This window comes from Prionailurus bengalensis, chromosome X (assembly GCF_016509475.1).
Source record: "Prionailurus bengalensis isolate Pbe53 chromosome X, Fcat_Pben_1.1_paternal_pri, whole genome shotgun sequence".
NCBI classification, from domain to species: Eukaryota; Metazoa; Chordata; class Mammalia; order Carnivora; family Felidae; genus Prionailurus; species Prionailurus bengalensis.
In genome coordinates, this window is record NC_057361.1 from 55,752,855 (window position 1) to 55,772,087 (window position 19,233).

At 34.5% G+C, this 19,233-nt stretch overlaps 1 protein-coding gene across 6 annotated transcripts in view; it reads right to left on the reverse strand.

Annotated features, from left to right (window-relative positions):
* OPHN1 (oligophrenin 1) overlaps positions 1-19,233 on the reverse strand; it is a 636,611-nt gene that overhangs the window by 408,735 nt on the left and 208,643 nt on the right. For all 6 annotated transcript variants that reach the window (XM_043570205.1, XM_043570202.1, XM_043570207.1 and 3 more), the window contains exon 4: positions 1,943-2,004. In XM_043570205.1, the coding sequence (XP_043426140.1) occupies positions 1,943-2,004 (62 nt within the window). The remainder of the gene's footprint in view (positions 1-1,942; positions 2,005-19,233) is intronic.

Genomic DNA, 19,233 nt, shown 5'->3' on the forward strand with positions numbered 1-19,233 from the left:
ATACTGGGGTAAGGAGTCCTCTTACCACAGTTCTAGGAAAAGGGAGAGGTGCAGTCAAACAATGAATTCCTGGCACGTTGTGAAAGGCCCTCATTGAGCTTAACCTTCACAGCATTCCTAGAATTAAACGGGAAGTGGGGAGCTAAAAGTCAATACATGATTGAAAAGTTGTGGGCACAAAAGGGCACAACAATGAAAGACAGAAGAAAATGAGTCATTCCTGTGGAAAAGATCCAGCAAGAAGGGTGAGAAAAACAATATCTCAAAAGATGAGTCCTACTTTAATATTTTAGAGCTTTATAATTGGGTAAATAAAAGAGATAAACAACTAGGGCTGAAGGAAGTACAGTTGAGCTTTCTAGTGGTATCTGAATGAAAAGGAGTTGAATGCCTTTGAGATCAACATTGGCAATAGTCCACAAACTCTTCAGGCAGAAGAAAACAGTTAGTAGAGTGTAGATTAGCTAGTGGGTGGATATCTACCAGACTCCAGAGAAGCTACCCATATTGGTCCCTCCTTAGTATCCCTAGAAGCAATTCTCTTAAACTAAGAAAATTCCCAAGTCAAATTTCCACAAGCAGAATCTTGGGGGTAACAAAAGATAACTACAAACAAGACTTACTTAATAAGTTTTTTTTTGCTACATATAGAACACTTCATTATATCATTTGGAGCTCTTACAACAACTGTGGGAGGTAGGGATTATTTTCCTCATTTTACATATGAAAAAGAGAGACAGCAAAATACCATGATTAGTCTGAAATCAACAATTAGTGGCACTGCCATTACAAGCCCTGCAACCCCACTTCTCTAGGAGCCTAGATAAAATGATAGCACTATTCTGAAAAGCCAGTACCACACTGCTGGGAAGGATGAGTAATGACAGATTGAAGAACTCTGGCTATTGGATAAATGGACTTCACAAAACTGAACTGCCCACAGGAAGACAACTTATCAAGAAAGGCAAGATACACCTCTCTTTGCTCTCTACAAAGTTCCAACTTTACCCTCACACCCCTAATCAAAATAAATATTGACCAACTTAGGTACGTTCACATTAGGTACAAATAGGTCTGGGTTGGGGCCAAGGACTTCCATTTCTAACAATTTGCCAGGTGACATTAGTGCTGCAGGTTTAGGGTCCACACAAAATGATTACTTTTTAAGCTGCTAAAATAGAGCTCACAAAAAAAGAAAATACTTAGGAACATATCTAATAAAATGCATACAAGAGCTATGTAAGAAACTCTGATAACAGAAATCAAAGAAGGGCTTAATAAATGGAAAGATAATCCATGTTCATAAATAAGAAAATACTTTTAAGATGTCAGTTTATCCCAACCTGTTCTATAGATTCAATGTAATCTTGATCAAATCCCAGCAATTCATTTGGTGGATGCTGACAAAATGGTTGTAAAGTTCACACCTAACATTAAGTCTTACTACAAAGCTACAGGAATCAAAATAGAAGAAAGGGATTATATGAAATCTCTGTTTCTATAAAACTAAAACTGCTCTAAAAATAAGTATATTATTTTAAAAAATAGACTTTAAATGTAAGGAAAGTTTTCACACAGATTTAAATGAAACAATTATATGTCAAATATAAATAAAACCCATATTATTATTTTTACAAACAGAGAAACAGATAAATAAATGGATAATATGTTTAAGAACACTAAAGGCCACAATTTCTTTGCACATGTTCAATAGCCTAGTTTAATGTCCTTTGAAACCCTTTCTCACTGATATGAAGAGGAATGGAGTTTCTACAATAATCTATCTCTAGCTAATGTTAAATTCCCAGGGTAAAAGCTTGAGACAGAATAACCAGATCTATTGCCTAAATATCTTTACTGTACTAAACAGCCATGAGACAAAATGGAAACAACAGAGTACCGATCCAATGAATAAGGTCATGGCCCAGTGTTAGAGACCTACCATCATCATCCTTTCATTTTCTACTTCATTGAGCAATTCAGCAAATTCCTTGAAGGATTCAGCTAGAAGGATAGAATAAAAGATAAGACAAATTAATCACAGTACTTGATAGGGAGGTGGGCATAGATCTGTGTGATATGAGGTAGGGGCCAGTGCTCTGAGCCTGCCTGGACACTAGAGGAAGGTACCAACCAAAGGCTAACAGAAGAATGTGTTCAGTGCCTGTTGAATATCTTTTTGTTTTCATTTTCTTTCTTCTTCTTGTTTTTTCCTTGCCAATCCCTACCAAAGAGATTTTTTTCCTTCAGTTTTACTGAAATATAATTGATATACATACCACACAAGTTTAAGGATAGGATCTATTCTCTTAGCAACTTTCAAAATACCACATAGCCATACTAATTATAATTATCATGTTGTACACTACATACTCAGTTCTTATTTATTTTATAACTGTAAGTTTGTACCCTTTGATTGCCTTCATACAATTAAAACAACCCCCATTTCTGGCAACCACAAGCCTGATTTCTTTTTCTATGAGTTTGTTTTTCAGGTTCCACATATAAGTGAGATCATACAGTATGATTTTGTCTGATTTATTTCACTTAGCATAATACCATAAAGATCCATTCATGTTGTGACAAGTGGCAAAATATCCAACTATTTTATGCCTGAATAATATTCTAATATATATATATATGTCAATAAACATATATATGTATATCATAACTTTTTAATCCATTCATCTATCAATGGTCATTTGTTTCCCATGTCTTGGCTATTACAAATAATACTGCAATGAACACAGGAGTGCAGATATCTCTTCAACATAGTGATTTCATTTCCTTTGGATATATACTCAGATGTGGAATTGCTGCATCATAAGGTAATTCTATTTTTAATATTTTGAGGGACCTCCACTCTATTTTCCTGAGTGGTTGTACCAATTTACATTCCTATCAACAGTGTGCAAGGGTTCCCTTTTCTCCACATCCTCACCAGTATTTGTTATCTCTTGTCTTTTTGATGACAGTTATTCTAACCACAGTGATATCTCATTGTGGTTTTGAATTGCATTTCCCTTATGATTAGTGAAGTTAAGCAAGTTCCATGTACCTCTTGGGTATTTTAATATATTATTTGGAAAACTGTTGATTCAAATCGTTTGTTCATATTTAATTGAATTTTTTGGAGGTTGTTTGTTTTGCTATTGAGTTATATGAGTTGTTTATACATTTTGGCTATTAGCCCTTTATCAGATATATGATTTGCAAATATTTTCTCCCATTCCATAGGTTGCCTTTACATTTTGTTGACTGTTTCTTTGACTGTGCAAAAGAATTTTGGTTTGACATAGTCCCACTTGATTTTTTATGTTGTTGTGCTTTAGGTGTCATATCAAAAAAAATATTTGCCAAGACCCATATCAAGAAGCTTTTCCTATATGTTTTCTTCTAGGAATTTTATGGTTTCAGGTCTTACATTTAAGTCTTTAATCCATTTCAAGTTAACTTTTATGAATAGTGTAAGATCAGAATCATACTTTTCCATGTGAATATCCAGTTTTCCCAGCACCATTTATTGAAGAGACAGTCTTTTCCCTATTGTATATTTTTGCCTCCTTTGTCTTAGATTAATGGACCATATAAATGCAGGTTTATTTCTGGGCTCTCTATTCTGTTCCACTGATCTATATGTCTGTTTCTGTGCCAGTACCATACTGTTTTGATTACAACTTTGTAATATAATTTGAAATCAGGGAGCATTAATGCCTCTAGCTTTGTTCTTCTTTCTCAAGACAAATTTTAGTATTATTTGTTGTAGTCTGTGAAAATGCTATGATATTTTGTTAGGGATTAAATTCAATCTATAGATTGCCTTGGGTAGTGTGGATATTTTAATAATATTAATTCTTCCAATCCATGAGAACTATATCTTTCCATTTATTTGTTTCATCTTCAACTTCTTTCATCAATGTCTTATAGTTTTCACAGTATAAGTCTTTTAGCACCTTGGTTAAATTTATTCCTAAATACTTTGGTTATTATGCCCTTGCAAATGAAATCATTTTCTTTATTTCTTTCTCACATAATTTATTTTTTGTTTTTTTTTAAACTTATTATCCTCTTCACTCATTTCTTTCACCTCGTACCCCACATTTTTTTTTGGTGAAGTCTTTAGGATTTTGTCTATTTAAAATCAAATAGAGATAATGTTACTTCTTTCTTTCCAATTCTGATGTCTTTTCTTTCTTTTTCTTCCTAATTAATATGGCTAGGACTTCCAATACAATGTTGAACACTTGTCTTATTCTTGATGTTAGAAAGAAAGCTTTGGAACTTTCACAACTGAATATGATGTTAGATGTGGGCTGTCACATACTGCCCTTATTATACTGAGGTACACTCCTTCTATATCTAATTTGTTGAGAGTTTTTACCATGAACACATATTAAATTTTGTCAAATATTTTTATCTATTATTTTTATTGATGGTTAATCATAATGCAAATAGTTTTTATTTGTTATGTTTACTTTACCATTATGAAATATTCATTTCAGGATATCTTTAATTACTGAACTTTTCTAACAAATTTGAAGTGTTATTTGATTTGTACAAATTTCCAAACTTTCCAACTTTCCAAAAAGCATCAACTTTGTTGAGTAAGGCACTTCCAAAGCCCTGACTTATGACTAAACAATAACAATGAGATGATGACTGGCATTTATTTAGTCCTGATGACTTTAGTCCAGCATTTAGGTCCTATAGTGCAATTACTATAAAATTAATCTCTTTACCCCACCTTTTTAGCATTTTATTTTATTTTACTTTTTTTTTTCATGATGATGTGTATTATTTAATCCCCATATCCTATTTCACCAATCCCCCCCATAATCCTCCCCTCTGGTAACCCTCAGTTTGTTCTCTATAATTAAGAGACTGTTTCTTGGTTTGTCTCTTTTTTCCTTTGTGCATTTTTTTTTGTTTCTTAAATTCCACATACAAGTGAGATCATATGGTATTTGTCTTTCTCTGACTGACTTGTTTCAATTACCAATATACTTTCTAGATCTACTCATTTCATGGCAAGATTTTCTTCTTTTTATGACTGAATAATACTTCATTACACACACACACACCCCACATCTTCTTTATCCACTTATCTATCAATGGACACTTGGACTGCTTTCATAATTTATCTATTGTAAATAATGCTCCAATAAATATAGGGGTGCATATATACCTTTGAATGACTATTTTTTTTTGTATTTTGGGGGGTAAGTACCAGTAGCGCAATTACTGGATAATTGGATAGTTCCAGTTTTAATTTTTTGAGGAAACTGAATACTATTTTCTACACTGACTGAACCAGTCTGCATTCCCACCAACAGAGCAAGAGGATTCCTTTTTCCACATCTTCACCAAGACTTATGTCTTGTATTTTTCTATTGTAGCCATTTTAACAGGTGTGAGGTGATATCTCATTGTAGTTTTGATTTGCATTTTCCTGATGATGAGTGATGTTGAGCATCTTTTCATAAGTCTTTTGGCATTTGTATGTCTTATTTGGAAAAATGTCTATTCAAGTCTTCTGATCATTTATTACTATTTTTTAAATTTAAATTCAAGTTAGTTAACATACTATAGTCTTAGTTTCAGGAGTACAAGAATAGGTATTAGCTCTTCTTTAAATGTTAGGTAGAATTCACTTCATATATGAATTCTGGACCTGGACTTTAGCTTTTGGGAGTTGTCAAATGGCTTTTCTGCATTGATTGAGATGATCATTGACTTTTACCTTTCATTTTATGAATTTAATATATCAAATTTATTGATTTGCACTTATTCAACCATCTTTGCTTCCCAGGGATGAATCCTACTTGATCCTGATTATTCTCCTTTTAATGTGAGTCTGAATTTTGTTTTCTAATATTTTGTTGAGAATTTTTGCATCATCATGCATCAGTAATATTGGCCTATGGTTTTCTATGAATTCTTTCATAGTTAATATTTTATTAATCCTCACAGGCACCCTTAGGAGTAGCCAGGACTTCTCTCATTTCATAGACAAGCAAAATGATTAGCAAAGTGAGTTTTCCATGTAAATGAGTTTTCCGTGTAAAAAAAAAAAAGTGGAACTAAAATCTTGAGATTTGAGTTTGAGTCCCTGCTCCACTACTTACCAACCTAGACAAATTTCTCAATTTAGTCTTTCTATGCCTCAATTTCGACATCTGTAAAATGAGCATATTAGGAATTATTACATCAGAGTAGTTATGGAGACATAATTGATGAATGAGTTGTGTTTTTTTCTTGTTTTTAGAAGCACTATGGTTGAGTAAAAAGCACATTTGATGTACTAACTGTGACCTTTGATAAGTTACTCAAATTCTCTGAGACTCACTTTCCTTACCCAGAAATAATAATTCCTATCTCACAGGGTTCTTTGATGAGTAAACAAGATAACATCAAATATAGCTCCCAGAACACATGATAGCCAATCAATAAATGTTAGTTGTGTTTCTTCCTTGGTATAAGGCAGTTATACTTCACCCTGGCAACACATTAGAATTATCTGGGAATCCAATAAAAAAAACAATAGGGTATCAATATAAAAAAAAAAAAACAAGACTCAACTATATGCTGCCAACAAAAGATTCATTTTAGACCTAAAGACATCCTGAGGCTGAAAGTGAGGAGAGGGAGAACCATCTAACATGCTAACAGACACCAAAAGCCGAAGTAGCCATACTTATATCAGACAAGCTAGATTTTAAACCAAAGACTGTAACAAGAGATGAAGAAGGGCACTCTATCATAATTAAGGTCTATATTGATGAAGAAGATCTAGTGATTGTAAATATCTATGCCCCCAATTGGAAGCAGCCAAATATATAAATCAATCACAAACATAAAGGAAATCATTGAAAATAATAAAATAATAGGAGACTTTAACACCCCACTTAAAGCAATGTACAGATCATACATGCAGAAGATCAACAAGGAAACGATGGCTTTAAATGACACACTAGAGCAGATAGACTTAACAGATATATTCAGAACATTTCATTCTAAAGCAGTGGAATACACATTCTTTGCAAGTGCACATGGAGCATTCTCATGAATAGATCACATACTGGATCACAAATCAGTGCTCAACACGTACAAAAATACTGAGATCATACCATGTATATTTTCAAGCCACAACAATATGAAACTTGAAGTCAACCACAAGAAAAAATTTGGAAAGACCACAAATATACGGAGATTAAAGAACCTCCTACTAAAGAATGAATGAGTTAACCAGGAAATTAAAGAGGAAATAAAAAATATATGTGGAATCAAATGAAAAAGAAAACATGACAGTCCAAACTCTTTGATAGCAAAGGCAGTCAGAAGGAGGAAGTATATAGCAATACAGACTTAACTCAAGGAGCAAGAAATGTCTCTAACACACAACCTAACCTTACACTTTAAGGAGCTAGAAAAACAACAGCAAATAACGACTAAAGCCAGGAGAAGAAGGGAAAAACTAAAGACAAGAGCATAAATAAATGATATATAAAAAAATAGGAGAACAGATCAATGTAACTAAAAGCTGGTTCTCTCAAAGAATTAATAAAATTGATAAACTCTAAGCCAGACTTATCAAAAGAAAAAGAGAAAGGACCCAAATAAAACCACAGATGAAAGGGGAGAGAATACCAACACCACAGAAATACAAACAATTATAAGAGAATATTATGAAATATTATATACCAACAAACTGGGCAATCTGAGAGAAATGGACAAATTCCTAAAAACATACAAACTACTAAAAGTGAAACAGGAATAAATAGAAAATTTGAACAGATCCAAACCGGCACAGAAATTTAATCATTAATCAAAAATCTCCCAACAAAGTCCAGGGACAGATGGCATCCAAGGGGAATTCTACCAAACAGTTAAAGAAGGCTTAATAATTATTATTCTCAAACTGTTCCAAAAAATGTAAATGGGAAGTTTCCAAACTTATTCTAGGCCAATATTACTTTGATTCCATAACCAGACAAAGACCCCACTAAAATAGAGAAAAACAGGCCAATATCCCTGATGAACCTGGATGTGAAAATTCTCAACATGATAATAGAAAATCGAATCCAACAGTACATTAATAGAATTAATGTAATAGAATTGACCACAATCAAGTGGGATTTACTACCTGGCTGCAGGGGTGGTTCAATATCTACAAATCAATCAACATGATACACCACATAATAAAAGAATGGATAAGAACCTCTTTATACCCTCTCAATAGATGAAAAAAAAGCATTTGACAAAACACTTTCTTGATAAAAACCTTCAAGAAAGTAGGGATAGAGGAAACATAACTCAACATCATAAAGGCCATATACAAAAGGCTTACAGCTAATATCATCCTCAATGGGAAAAAACTGACATCTTTACCACTAAGGTCAGGAACATGACAGGGATGTCCACTCTCACCACTGTTATTCCACATACTACTGAAAGTCCTGGCCTCAGCAATCAGACAACTAAAAGAAATAAAAGGCATTCACATTGGCAAGGAAGATGTCAAACTTCATTTCCAGATGACAAGTTACTCTATGTAGATAATCTGACAGACCCCACCAAAAATTTGCTGTAACTAATACATGAATTGAACAAAGCTGCAGGACATAAAATTAATGTACAGAAATCAGTTGCATTTTTATACACCAATAATGAAGCATCAGAAAAAGAAATCAAGGAATCACCCCCAGTTACAATTGTACCAAAACCAATAAGATATTTAGCAATAAACCAAACCACAGAAGTAAAAGATATGTACTCTGAAAACTATACAACACTTATGAGAGAAATTGAAGAGGACACAAAGATATTGGAAAAAATCCCATGCTCATGGATTGGAAGAACAAACATTATTAAAATGTCTATATTACCCAAAGCAATTTACACATTTAATGCAATCCTTATCAAAATACTGCCAGCATTTTTTACAGAGCTGTAACAAACAATCCTAAAATTTCTATGGAACCATAAAAGTCTTTAAATAGCCAAAGAAATCCTGAAAAAGAAAAGTGAAGCTGGAGGCATCACAATTCCTGACTTCAAGCTATATTGTAAAGCTGAAGTCATCAAGACAGCTTGATACAGGCACAAAAACAGACATGTATGTCAATGGAACAGAATAGAAAACCCAGATATGGACCCACAATAATATGGTCAACTCACCTTCAACAAAGCAGGAAAGAGTATCCAATGGAAAAAGGCAGTTTCTTCAACAAATGATGTTAGGCCAACTGGACAGTAATATGCAGAAGAATGAAACTTAACCACTTTCTTACACCATACACAAAAAGAAATTTAAAATGGATGAAAGACCTAAATGTAAAACATGAAACCATCAAAATCCTAGAGGAAAGCACAGGTAGTAAACTTTTTTACCTCAGCCAGAGAAAATTCTTACTAGACATGTTCTTGGAGGCAAAGGAAACACAAGCAAATATGAACTATTGGGACTTCATTAATATAAAAAGCTTCTGCACAGTGAAGGAAATAATCAACAAAAATAAAAGGCAGCCTATGGGATGGGAGAGGATATTTGCCAAAGACATATGTGATAAAGGGTTAGTATCTGAAATATATAGAAGACTTATCAAATTCAATACCCAAAGAACAAATAATCTAGTTAAGAAATTGACAGAAGACACAAATAGACACTTTTCCAAAGAGGACAAACAGATGGCTAACAGGCACATTAAAAGATGCTTAACATCACTCATCATCGGGAAAAACACAGCAAAACCATGAGATACCATTTCACACCGGTCAGAATGGCTAAAACTAACAACACAGGAAACAACAGATTTGGCAAGGATGTGGAGAAAACGGAACACTCTTACAATGTTGGTGAGAATGCAAACTGGTGTAGCCACTCTGGAGAACAGTATGGACGTTCCTCAAACAGTAAAAATACAACTACCATATGATTCAGCAATTGCACTACTAGGTATTTACCCAAAGAATACAAAAATACAGATTCAAAGGGGTACATGCACCACAATGTTTATACTGTGTATAACAGCATTATCAACAATAGCCAAACTATGGAAACAGCCCAAGTGTCCATCCACTGATGAATGGATAAAGATATGCTGTGTATGTGCTTGTGTGTGTGTGTGTGTGTGTGTGTTAAGCTTTCATTACTTTTGAAGGCTGAGTAATATTCCATTGAAAGCTGAGAAATGTTCCATATTGTATATGTATTATATATGTAATATAATATATGGAATATTATATATATATAATGGAACATTACTCAGCTATCAAAAATAATGGAAGCATACCATTTGCAACAATGTGGATGGAGCTGGAGTATATTATACTAAGTGAAATAAGTCACTCAGAGGAATACAAATACCATATGATTTCACTCGTATGTGGAATTTATGAAACAAAACAGAAGAATATATGCAAAGGGAAAAAAAGACAGAAAGGGAAGCAAACCATATGAGACTCTCAAGGATAGAAAACAAACGGAGGGTTGATGGATGGACATGTGTAAGGGATGGGCTAGATGGGTAATGGGTATTAAGAAGGGCACTTCTTATGATGAGCATTGGGTATTAAATGTAAGGGATGAATCACTGAATTCTACTCTTGAAACCAACATTACACCGTATGTTAACTAACTAGAATTAAATAAAATTTTGGAACAAAAATAAATACATAAAATGTTTTTAAAGAACAAAAAGAGCAAATAATCTGAAGTAAATACAAAACTTTAATTTTTGAATAGTAGGCATATGTGTATTAATTGTATCTTTGTAATTATATTTTCTTTATATATTATCTTTCATTTTGTTTCCATATAATTACAAAAGAAATACAGCAAAGCAGGACTTTAAAAGATAAACATAATAAAATCAAATAAGCAGAAAAACAAAACACTTGAAATAGAATATACAACTGTGTACTAGCCATTGTTGATTTATCCAAGAGGGGTATCTTCCAGTCATTAGAGGAGGGATCTTTCAGTGTCAACAACTCAGGTCTTCATTAGTCTACTTAGAATCCTAAGCAAGTGGTATACACTGCTAGGTGTCAGCAGATCTCCACTCAACCTGATAATACAAGGCCAGTCAATAGTACCATGCTTCACATCCTTGTAAATCTTATATAACATATTCTTATACCTATGGGGGCCTGTGCTTCCTCTCAACCACCTCCACAGTGATCCTTAAAACCCCTATTCATTACACAGAGATCTTCCCTTAACCTGATACTCTTCACAGAATTCTCCTTTCCTGTCCTTTCCTGAAGCCAAGACCTGACTTTTTCTTTTCTCCCTGAAGCTGTCTTAAGGGAAGGAGGATGTTCATTTTCCCATACTTTATGCACCTCTGCACAAAGAGATAATTTTGTTAGTATTACCTTAATGTTTCATTCCCATTTCCAGGTAATTTTTCCTTAAAAAAATAGCATGAAGTTAGTTAAGCTTAAAGACTCTGAGATCAGATTGCCTGATCTTGAAGTCTGGCTACACCATTTTCATAGCTATTTGATCTGGGGAAATTAGTAATTCTTTTGTATCTCAATGTCCTCATTTAAAAATCAGAGATTAGGGGCGCCTGGGTGGCTCAGTCGGTTAAGCAGCCGACTTCGGCTCAGGTCATGATCTCGCGGTCGGTGAGTTCGAGCCCCGCGTCGGGCTCTGTGCTGACCGCTCAGAGCCTGGAGCCTGTTTCGGATTCTGTGTCTCCCTCTCTCTCTGATCCTCCCCCATTCATGCTCTGTCTCTCTCTGTCTCAAAAATAAATAAACGTTAAAAAAATTTAAAAATAAATAAATAAATAAAAATAAAAATCAGAGATTAAAGGGGCGCCTGGATGACTCAGTCAGTTAAGTGTCCGACTTCAGTTCAGGTCATGATCTCACGGTTTGTGGGTTTGAGCCCTGTGTCGACCTCTGTCCTGACAGCTCAGAGCCTGGAGTCTGCTTCCGATTCTGTGTCTCCCTATCTCTCTGCCCCTCCCCTGCTTGTGCTCTGTCTCTCTGTCTGTAAAATAAATAAACATTAAAAAATTTTTAAATAAAAATCAGAGATTAAAAGGATACTAAACTTCTAGACTTGTGAGAATTAAATTAATTGATACATAAAGCACATAGAAAGTATTTTTTGAAACATACACTGATTATAATTTTTTTCACATATATTCCTTACTATAATGTTTATTAGAAGAGCCTAAACTGTATCTTTTTTAAAATTTTAATATTTATTTATTTTTGAGACAGAGAGACAGAGAGAGACAGAGCATGAGTTGGGGAGGGCGACACAGAATCAGCATCAGGCTCCAGGCTCAGAGCTGTCAGCACAGAGCCCAACTCAGGGCTTGAACTCACGAACCACAAGATCATGACCTTAGCTGACGTCAAATGCTTAACCGACTAAGCCACCCAGGCACCCCTAAACAGTATCTTTTAATTCCCACTATTGGTTTCATATATGATCTCTGTAATAGCACAAAATCTAAAATATTTCAATATTTTTAAATAAAATTCTGGTATTTCCTTTAAAAAAAAAGTATCTGGCAAGCTTACATACCAATGCCAGCCCCCTTCCCAGACTAGTTAAAGCCCAAATTCACCTGCTAAGTATCAGACAGCTTGATTGGCACAACAATATAATTGCAGGGATGAACACTCAGAGCCTGTCAGAAAATGAATCATAACTACCTGAGAATGTATTCTTATATTGAAATAAAACAAAAAGGAATGAACAAAACAACAATGAAACTATGTTCTAGTAGTACAGAGAACAGTAAGACTCAAGTATTCCCTTGTTTCTATTTTGTGTTATTATATTTAACTTTCAGCCCTCTGACCTAATTTTATCAGAATTTGGACCTGAGCTCCAAAAACAAAAACAACAAGGTAAACGTCTTATTTCACAGTAACAGAAGAATCTCAGATGGTCTTATGCAACTCTTCAAGCCTGAGGAACCATCAAATCTCTGCTCATACACCTCCAGTGAAAGGAGTGATGACCAACTTGTCTTGGTGTCCCTGGAACTGTCACAGTTATAAAATTGGAAGCCCCTTGTTCAAGGAAAACCCCAAGTCCTGGTTTTCCCAGGACTGTTAGTCACCTGCTTGCAGTGTCTCTATTAAAATCTCCTTCCTTAGTTGGGATAAGCAGTGGGTGCTCTATATAAGCCAACTTGACAATAAATTATATTTAAAAATAAACCTTTTTCCTTAATAGATAGATAAATTCCATTTCCCTGCATTCTACTTTTGTTTCTCCTCAGGTTCCTAATGAGTGTGGGAATGTAGGTAAGAAAGCGATGTGACATGTTAGAAAGAACATTAGGGTGACAGAAAATGAGGATTCTACTTTAGGGGATGAAATAAAAAAGAGCATGACTTTGAGAGAGGGCTAGATTTGCATCCATATTTTGTCATCTTCTTGCTGTGAAACTCTTGATAAATGACTTACCCCCTATGAGTTTCAGTTGCCTCACTTGTCAAAGAGACATAATATATCTACCTGAGAGTGTTGTAAAAACTAAATCAGAAGGGGCGCCTGGGTGGCTCAGTTGGTTGAGCGTCCGACTTCGGCTCAGGTCATGATCTCACAGTCTGTGAGTTCGAGCCCCACATCGGGCTCTGTGCTGACAGCCCAGAGCCTGGAGCCTGCTTCAGATTCTGTGTCTCCCTCTCTCTCTGCCCCTCCCCTGCTCATGCTCTCTCTGTCTCAAAAATAAATAAAAACATTAAAAAAAAACTAAATCAGAAGATAAATGTAAAGTGCCAACACATAGTAGAAAATAAACCTTACCACTTCTCCCCCCCATCCCAACTTTCTACACTTTTAGTGCCAGTTCTGTGATCTACTGGTGAGGTGACAGGGCAAGTAACTTCTCCTTCCTAGACTTCATGGTCTCCAGATATTAAAAAAGAGAAGTTAAATAGTATTTAGCGTCCCTTCAAATTCTAGTAACTACTAGTTTAAAGTTCAAAACTTCTCACCAAAAACAGGAAGAATATTATCAAATGGTATCTGATTTAAAGAAAACTTCTTGAAAGCCTAGAAAACAAATATAGTCATATTGATATTTTAAATAAAAAATAGATTTCCCTTCCCAAGAGAAGTGGATAACTAATCAAGAATTCCTAGCACCAAAGAAACTAAGTGCTGGGTCAATACAGGACACCAGATAATGGCACTCTTTCCTTCTGAGGATCAAATTGCTCATACTCAAGGAGGTCACCTTTGGAAACACTGCAAATTAAAAGCTCAAGCTCAACATAAAGAAAAAAAATAATTTAATCAGGAAGAGTAAATAGGAAAACACAGAAATGTTTGCAGAACTCCTGTCCCCAAATACTGTATGCTACTGAAAAAATTAATAAAGGCAAACCTCATTAAAGTGGACTCAGGATTCTAGAAGGGGAGGCTGGAAAGGTGGGGGGAGGCATATTCAATGTCAATTACAGGAAATATCATCAGTTACAGACCCCATAACAGAAGAATCCTCAGTGGGAAAGAATCATCAATTACAGGCTTCAGCAGGGAAGGATGTATATTGCATCTACTACAAGAAATCAACTACACACGCAAATCGGCCAAGGGGAAACAGCTATCACCCACTTGCTTTTCTCCAGTGGACTTTAACAGCCCCTCCCAACTTCCTTCTTATCTATAAAATGTTTCTTTCCTTTGCTTGTTGAATTTGCTTATGAAAACCATTCCATAACCTCCTTTTCCTGAATTGCAATTCTCTCTTATTCCTGAATAAATCCATTTTTGCTGGTTAAAAAAAATGGCTGTTTTATTGTTAAGGTTAACACTACAAAAGGAGTCAGATTGTTTATTTGAGCATTTTTCCAGGCAAGATCAGTTTGACTCTAAAAGAAATGTGATGCATATAATATTGGAACATTTAAAGGAAAAGGTTAATTTCATGAAACATAAATGGATAAAAGCCCTTTGGTTGACAGCTTAATACTCATAATAACTTTATGAGGGACATGTAATTATTCCTAAATTGAACATGAGAATGCTAAGGCTCACAGAAGCTAAGCAACTTGTTCAAAACCATACAAGAAGTAAATGACAATGCTACATTACAAATTCAGACCTGTCTTGCTGCTAGAGTCTTGCCATTGTCACACTGCCCACAACTCTCCAGGTAGAGGTAACCAAAGATTAGGTTACTAAATATCATCTGAATAGATCATCAGAGATGGGGGAAGCTACTACTACCAGCAGGTATGTGTTTAAAATTAGTCAGGCTTAACAGGCACATGAAAAGATGCTCAACGTCGCTCCTCATCAGGGAAATACAAATCAAACCACACTGAGATATCACCTCACACCAGTCAGAGTGGCCAAAATGAACAAATCAAGAGACTATAGATGCTGGAGAGGATGTGGAGAAATGGGAACCCTCTTGCACTGTTGGTGGGAATGCAAATTGGTGCAGCCACTCTGGAAAACAGTGTGGAGGTTCCTCAAAAAATTAAAAATAGATCTACCCTATGACCCAGCAATAGCACTGCTAAGAATTTACCCAAGGGATACAGGAGTACTGATGCATAGGGACACTTGTACCCCAATGTTTATAGCAGCACTCTCAACAATAGCCAAATTATGGAAAGTGCCTAAATGTCTATCAACGGATGAATGGATAAAGAAATTGTGGTTTATATGCACAATGGAATACTACGTGGCAATGAGAAAAAATGAAATATGGCCCTTTGTAGCAACATGGATGGAACTGGAGAGTGTGATGCTAAGTGAAATAAGCCATCCAGAGAAAGACAGATACCATAAGTTTTCACTCTTATGTGGATCCTGAGACCTTAACAGAAACCCATGGGCGAGGGGAAGGAAAAAAAAAGAGGTTAGAGTGGAAGAGAGCCAAAGCATAAGAGACTCTTAGAAACTGATAACAAACTGAGGGTTGATGGGGGGGTGGGAGGGAGGGGAGGGTTGATGATGGGTATTGAGGAGGGCACCTTTTGGGATGAGCACTGGGTGTTGTATGGAAACCAATTTGACAATAAACTTCATATATTGAAAAAAAATAAAATAAAAGTCAGGCTTCATCATTCATGAGGAAAAAAATATTTGACAATATTTATATTTGGCTAAATAGTTACGTAACTTTTTAAAATTGAAATATTATTTATATACCATAAAATTTACCATTTTAAAGTACACAACTCATTGCTTTTTAGTATATTCTCAAAGTTGTGCAACCACCATTGCTATTCCAGATCGTTTTATCACCCCTAAAAGAAGCATTAACTCATTAGCATCACTCCCCATTCCCATCTTCCTCCTGTATTCAGTCAACCACTCACCTACTTCCTATCTCCATGGATTTGCCTACTGTAGACATTTTACATAAATATGAAATCATACACTATGTGGTCTTTTGTGACTTTCTTTCACTTAGCATAATATTTTCAGGGCTATTCCATGTTGTACTATCAATACTTCATTTTTTATTGCCACATAACATTCCATTGTATGGCTATATCAGATTTATTCAACCATTTATCAACTGAAAGACACGGTGTTACCATTTATTGGCTATTATGAATAATGTACCCATGAATATGTACGTACAAATTTAGTGTGGATTTTTTTTGTTTTAGGGGCGTGCATAGCTAGGCATGGAATTGCTGAATCTTATGGTAACTCTATGTTGAACTTTTTGAAGAACTGACAAAATTTTCAAAATCATCTACACAATTTTCTATGAACAATGCAACGTATGAAGTTTCAAATTTCTCCATGTCCTAACCAAGATTTGTTATTACCTGTCTTTTTGTTGCCCACAATCCTAGTGGGTTTGAAGTGGTATCTCATTGTGGTTTTGTTTTACCCTAATTCCTAATGTTACTGAGAATCTTTGTGCTTATTGGTCATTTAATTATCTCCTTTGTATGGAACTAGAGTGTATTATGCTAAGTGAAATAAGTCAGTGAGAGAAAGACAAATACCATATGATTTCATTGATATATGGAATTTAAGAAACAAAACAGATGAACATATGGGAAAGGGGAGAAAAATAGAGAGAGGGGAACAAGCCATAAGAGACTCTTAAAGATAGAGAAATAACAGGATTGATGGAGGGAGGTGGGGGGGGTGTTAAGTAGATGATGGGCATTAAGGAGGGCACTTGTTGGGATAAGCACTGGGTGCTACATCTAAGTGATAAATCACTAAATTCTACTCCTGAAACCAATACTACTACACTATATGTTAACTAACTTGAATTTAAATAAAATATTGCAAGAAAAAACATTTATCCAATCACTTTGCCCATTTTGTAACTGGGCTAATTGTCTTTATTATTGAGTTGTAAGAGTACTTTATCTACTCTGGACAAAATGTCCCCCTTATCAGATAGATAATTTGCAAAATTTTGGGGCACTGTGTGTGTGACTTTCACTTTCATTATGGTGCCCTTTGAAGAACAAAAGCTTAAAATTTTGTTGAAATCCAATTTATCTACCTTTTCTTTTATTGCTTGTACTTTGTTGGTCTTATGTAAGAAACCACTGCTTATTCAAGGTTGTGAAAACTTATATCTTTTTTTTCCTACTAAGAGATTTATAATTTTAGCTTTTACATTTAACTGTTTGATCCATTTTGAGTTAACTTTTGCATGGTATAAAGGTCCAACTTCGTTTTTTCACTTGTATTTATCCTATTATCTCAGCACCATTTATCAAAAAGACTATTCTTTCCCCTAATTATCTTGACACTCTTGTCAAAAACCAATTGGCCATATAACAAGGGATTGTATTTGGACTCTTATTTTTATTCTATTGATCTCTGTATCTGTTCTTATGCCAATACCAAATAATTGTGGTAATAGTAAAGAACATACAAAGGAGTAATGAGTTTTGAAATGGGGAAGTATGAGTTATCCAATATTGTTCTTTTTCAAGATTATTTGGCTATTCTAGGCCCCTTGAATTTCCATATGAATTTTAGTACCACCTTGACAATTTCTGAAAAAATAGCTGCTGAGATTTTGATAGGTACTACACTGAATGTGTAGATGGATATGGGGATTGTTGCCAATTTAACAATATAAGTCATCTGACACATGAACACGGGATGCTTTTGGTTTTTGTATCAGGGTAATGCTGGACCTACAGAATGAGTTGATGGGATATTTTTCAATTAAAAATTAAATTGCTTTATTTGTTATAGGTCCAGTAACATTTTCTGTTTCACCAGTTTTAGTAGTTTGTATATTCCTAGGAATTTGATTTCACTGAGGTTATCTTATTTGTAGGTATAGACATGTTTATACTATTTCCTTATAATCAGTTTTACTTCTGTAAGGTCAATGGTAATGGCCTGTACTTCATTCCCAATTTTAGTAATTTAGTATTGCTCCTGGTTAGTCTAGCTAAGGGTTTGTCAATGTTGTTTAACTTTTCAATAAGCAAATGTTTGGTTTTGTTGTTATCTATTGTTTTCTTATTGTCTACTTCATTAATGTCTTCTCTATTCTTATTTCATTCATTCTGTTTGTGTTGGACTTTGCTCCTCATTTTTTTCAGTGACTTAAGATAAAATGTTCTGTTATTGATTTGGTACCTTTGTTCTTTCTTAAAGTAGGAAATTTGAAGCTACAAAGTTCCTTCCATTCATTGTTTAGCTGAATTCCATAAGGTTAGATATACTATGTTTTTGGTTTTTTTCTATTTGCGAAGTATTTTATCATTTCCTTTGTGATTACCTCTAAATTTAATCAATTGATTAATTTGGAGTATGCTGTTTAATTTCCACATATTTGTGACTTTTCCAAATTTCTGTTATTAATTTCTAAATTCATTTCATTGTATTCAGCAAATTTATTTTGTATGATTTTCATTCATTTAAGTTTATTGAGGCTTGTTTTATGGCCTAATGTATGGTCTCTCCTGGACAATATTCCTTGCACACATGAAAAAATATATATTCTACTGCTCTTGGGTAGGGAAACGTGTTAGGTATAGTTGATTTATGGTATTGTTCATGTCTCCTATTCTTTTTCTTCCAAATTTGGCTGTAGTATGTTTAAGCATGTATTTGAGTTTTCCTTTCCTTGGTTTGTTGAATTTGTTATATGAGCAGACTAAAGTTTTTCATCAAATTTAGCAAGGTTTTTACCTTTGTTAACTCAAATATCTTTTCTACCTTTTCTCTCTATCCTCTTCTTCTGAGACTGCCATTATGTATATTCTGTTATGGGTCTCTGAAGTTCTGTTCAT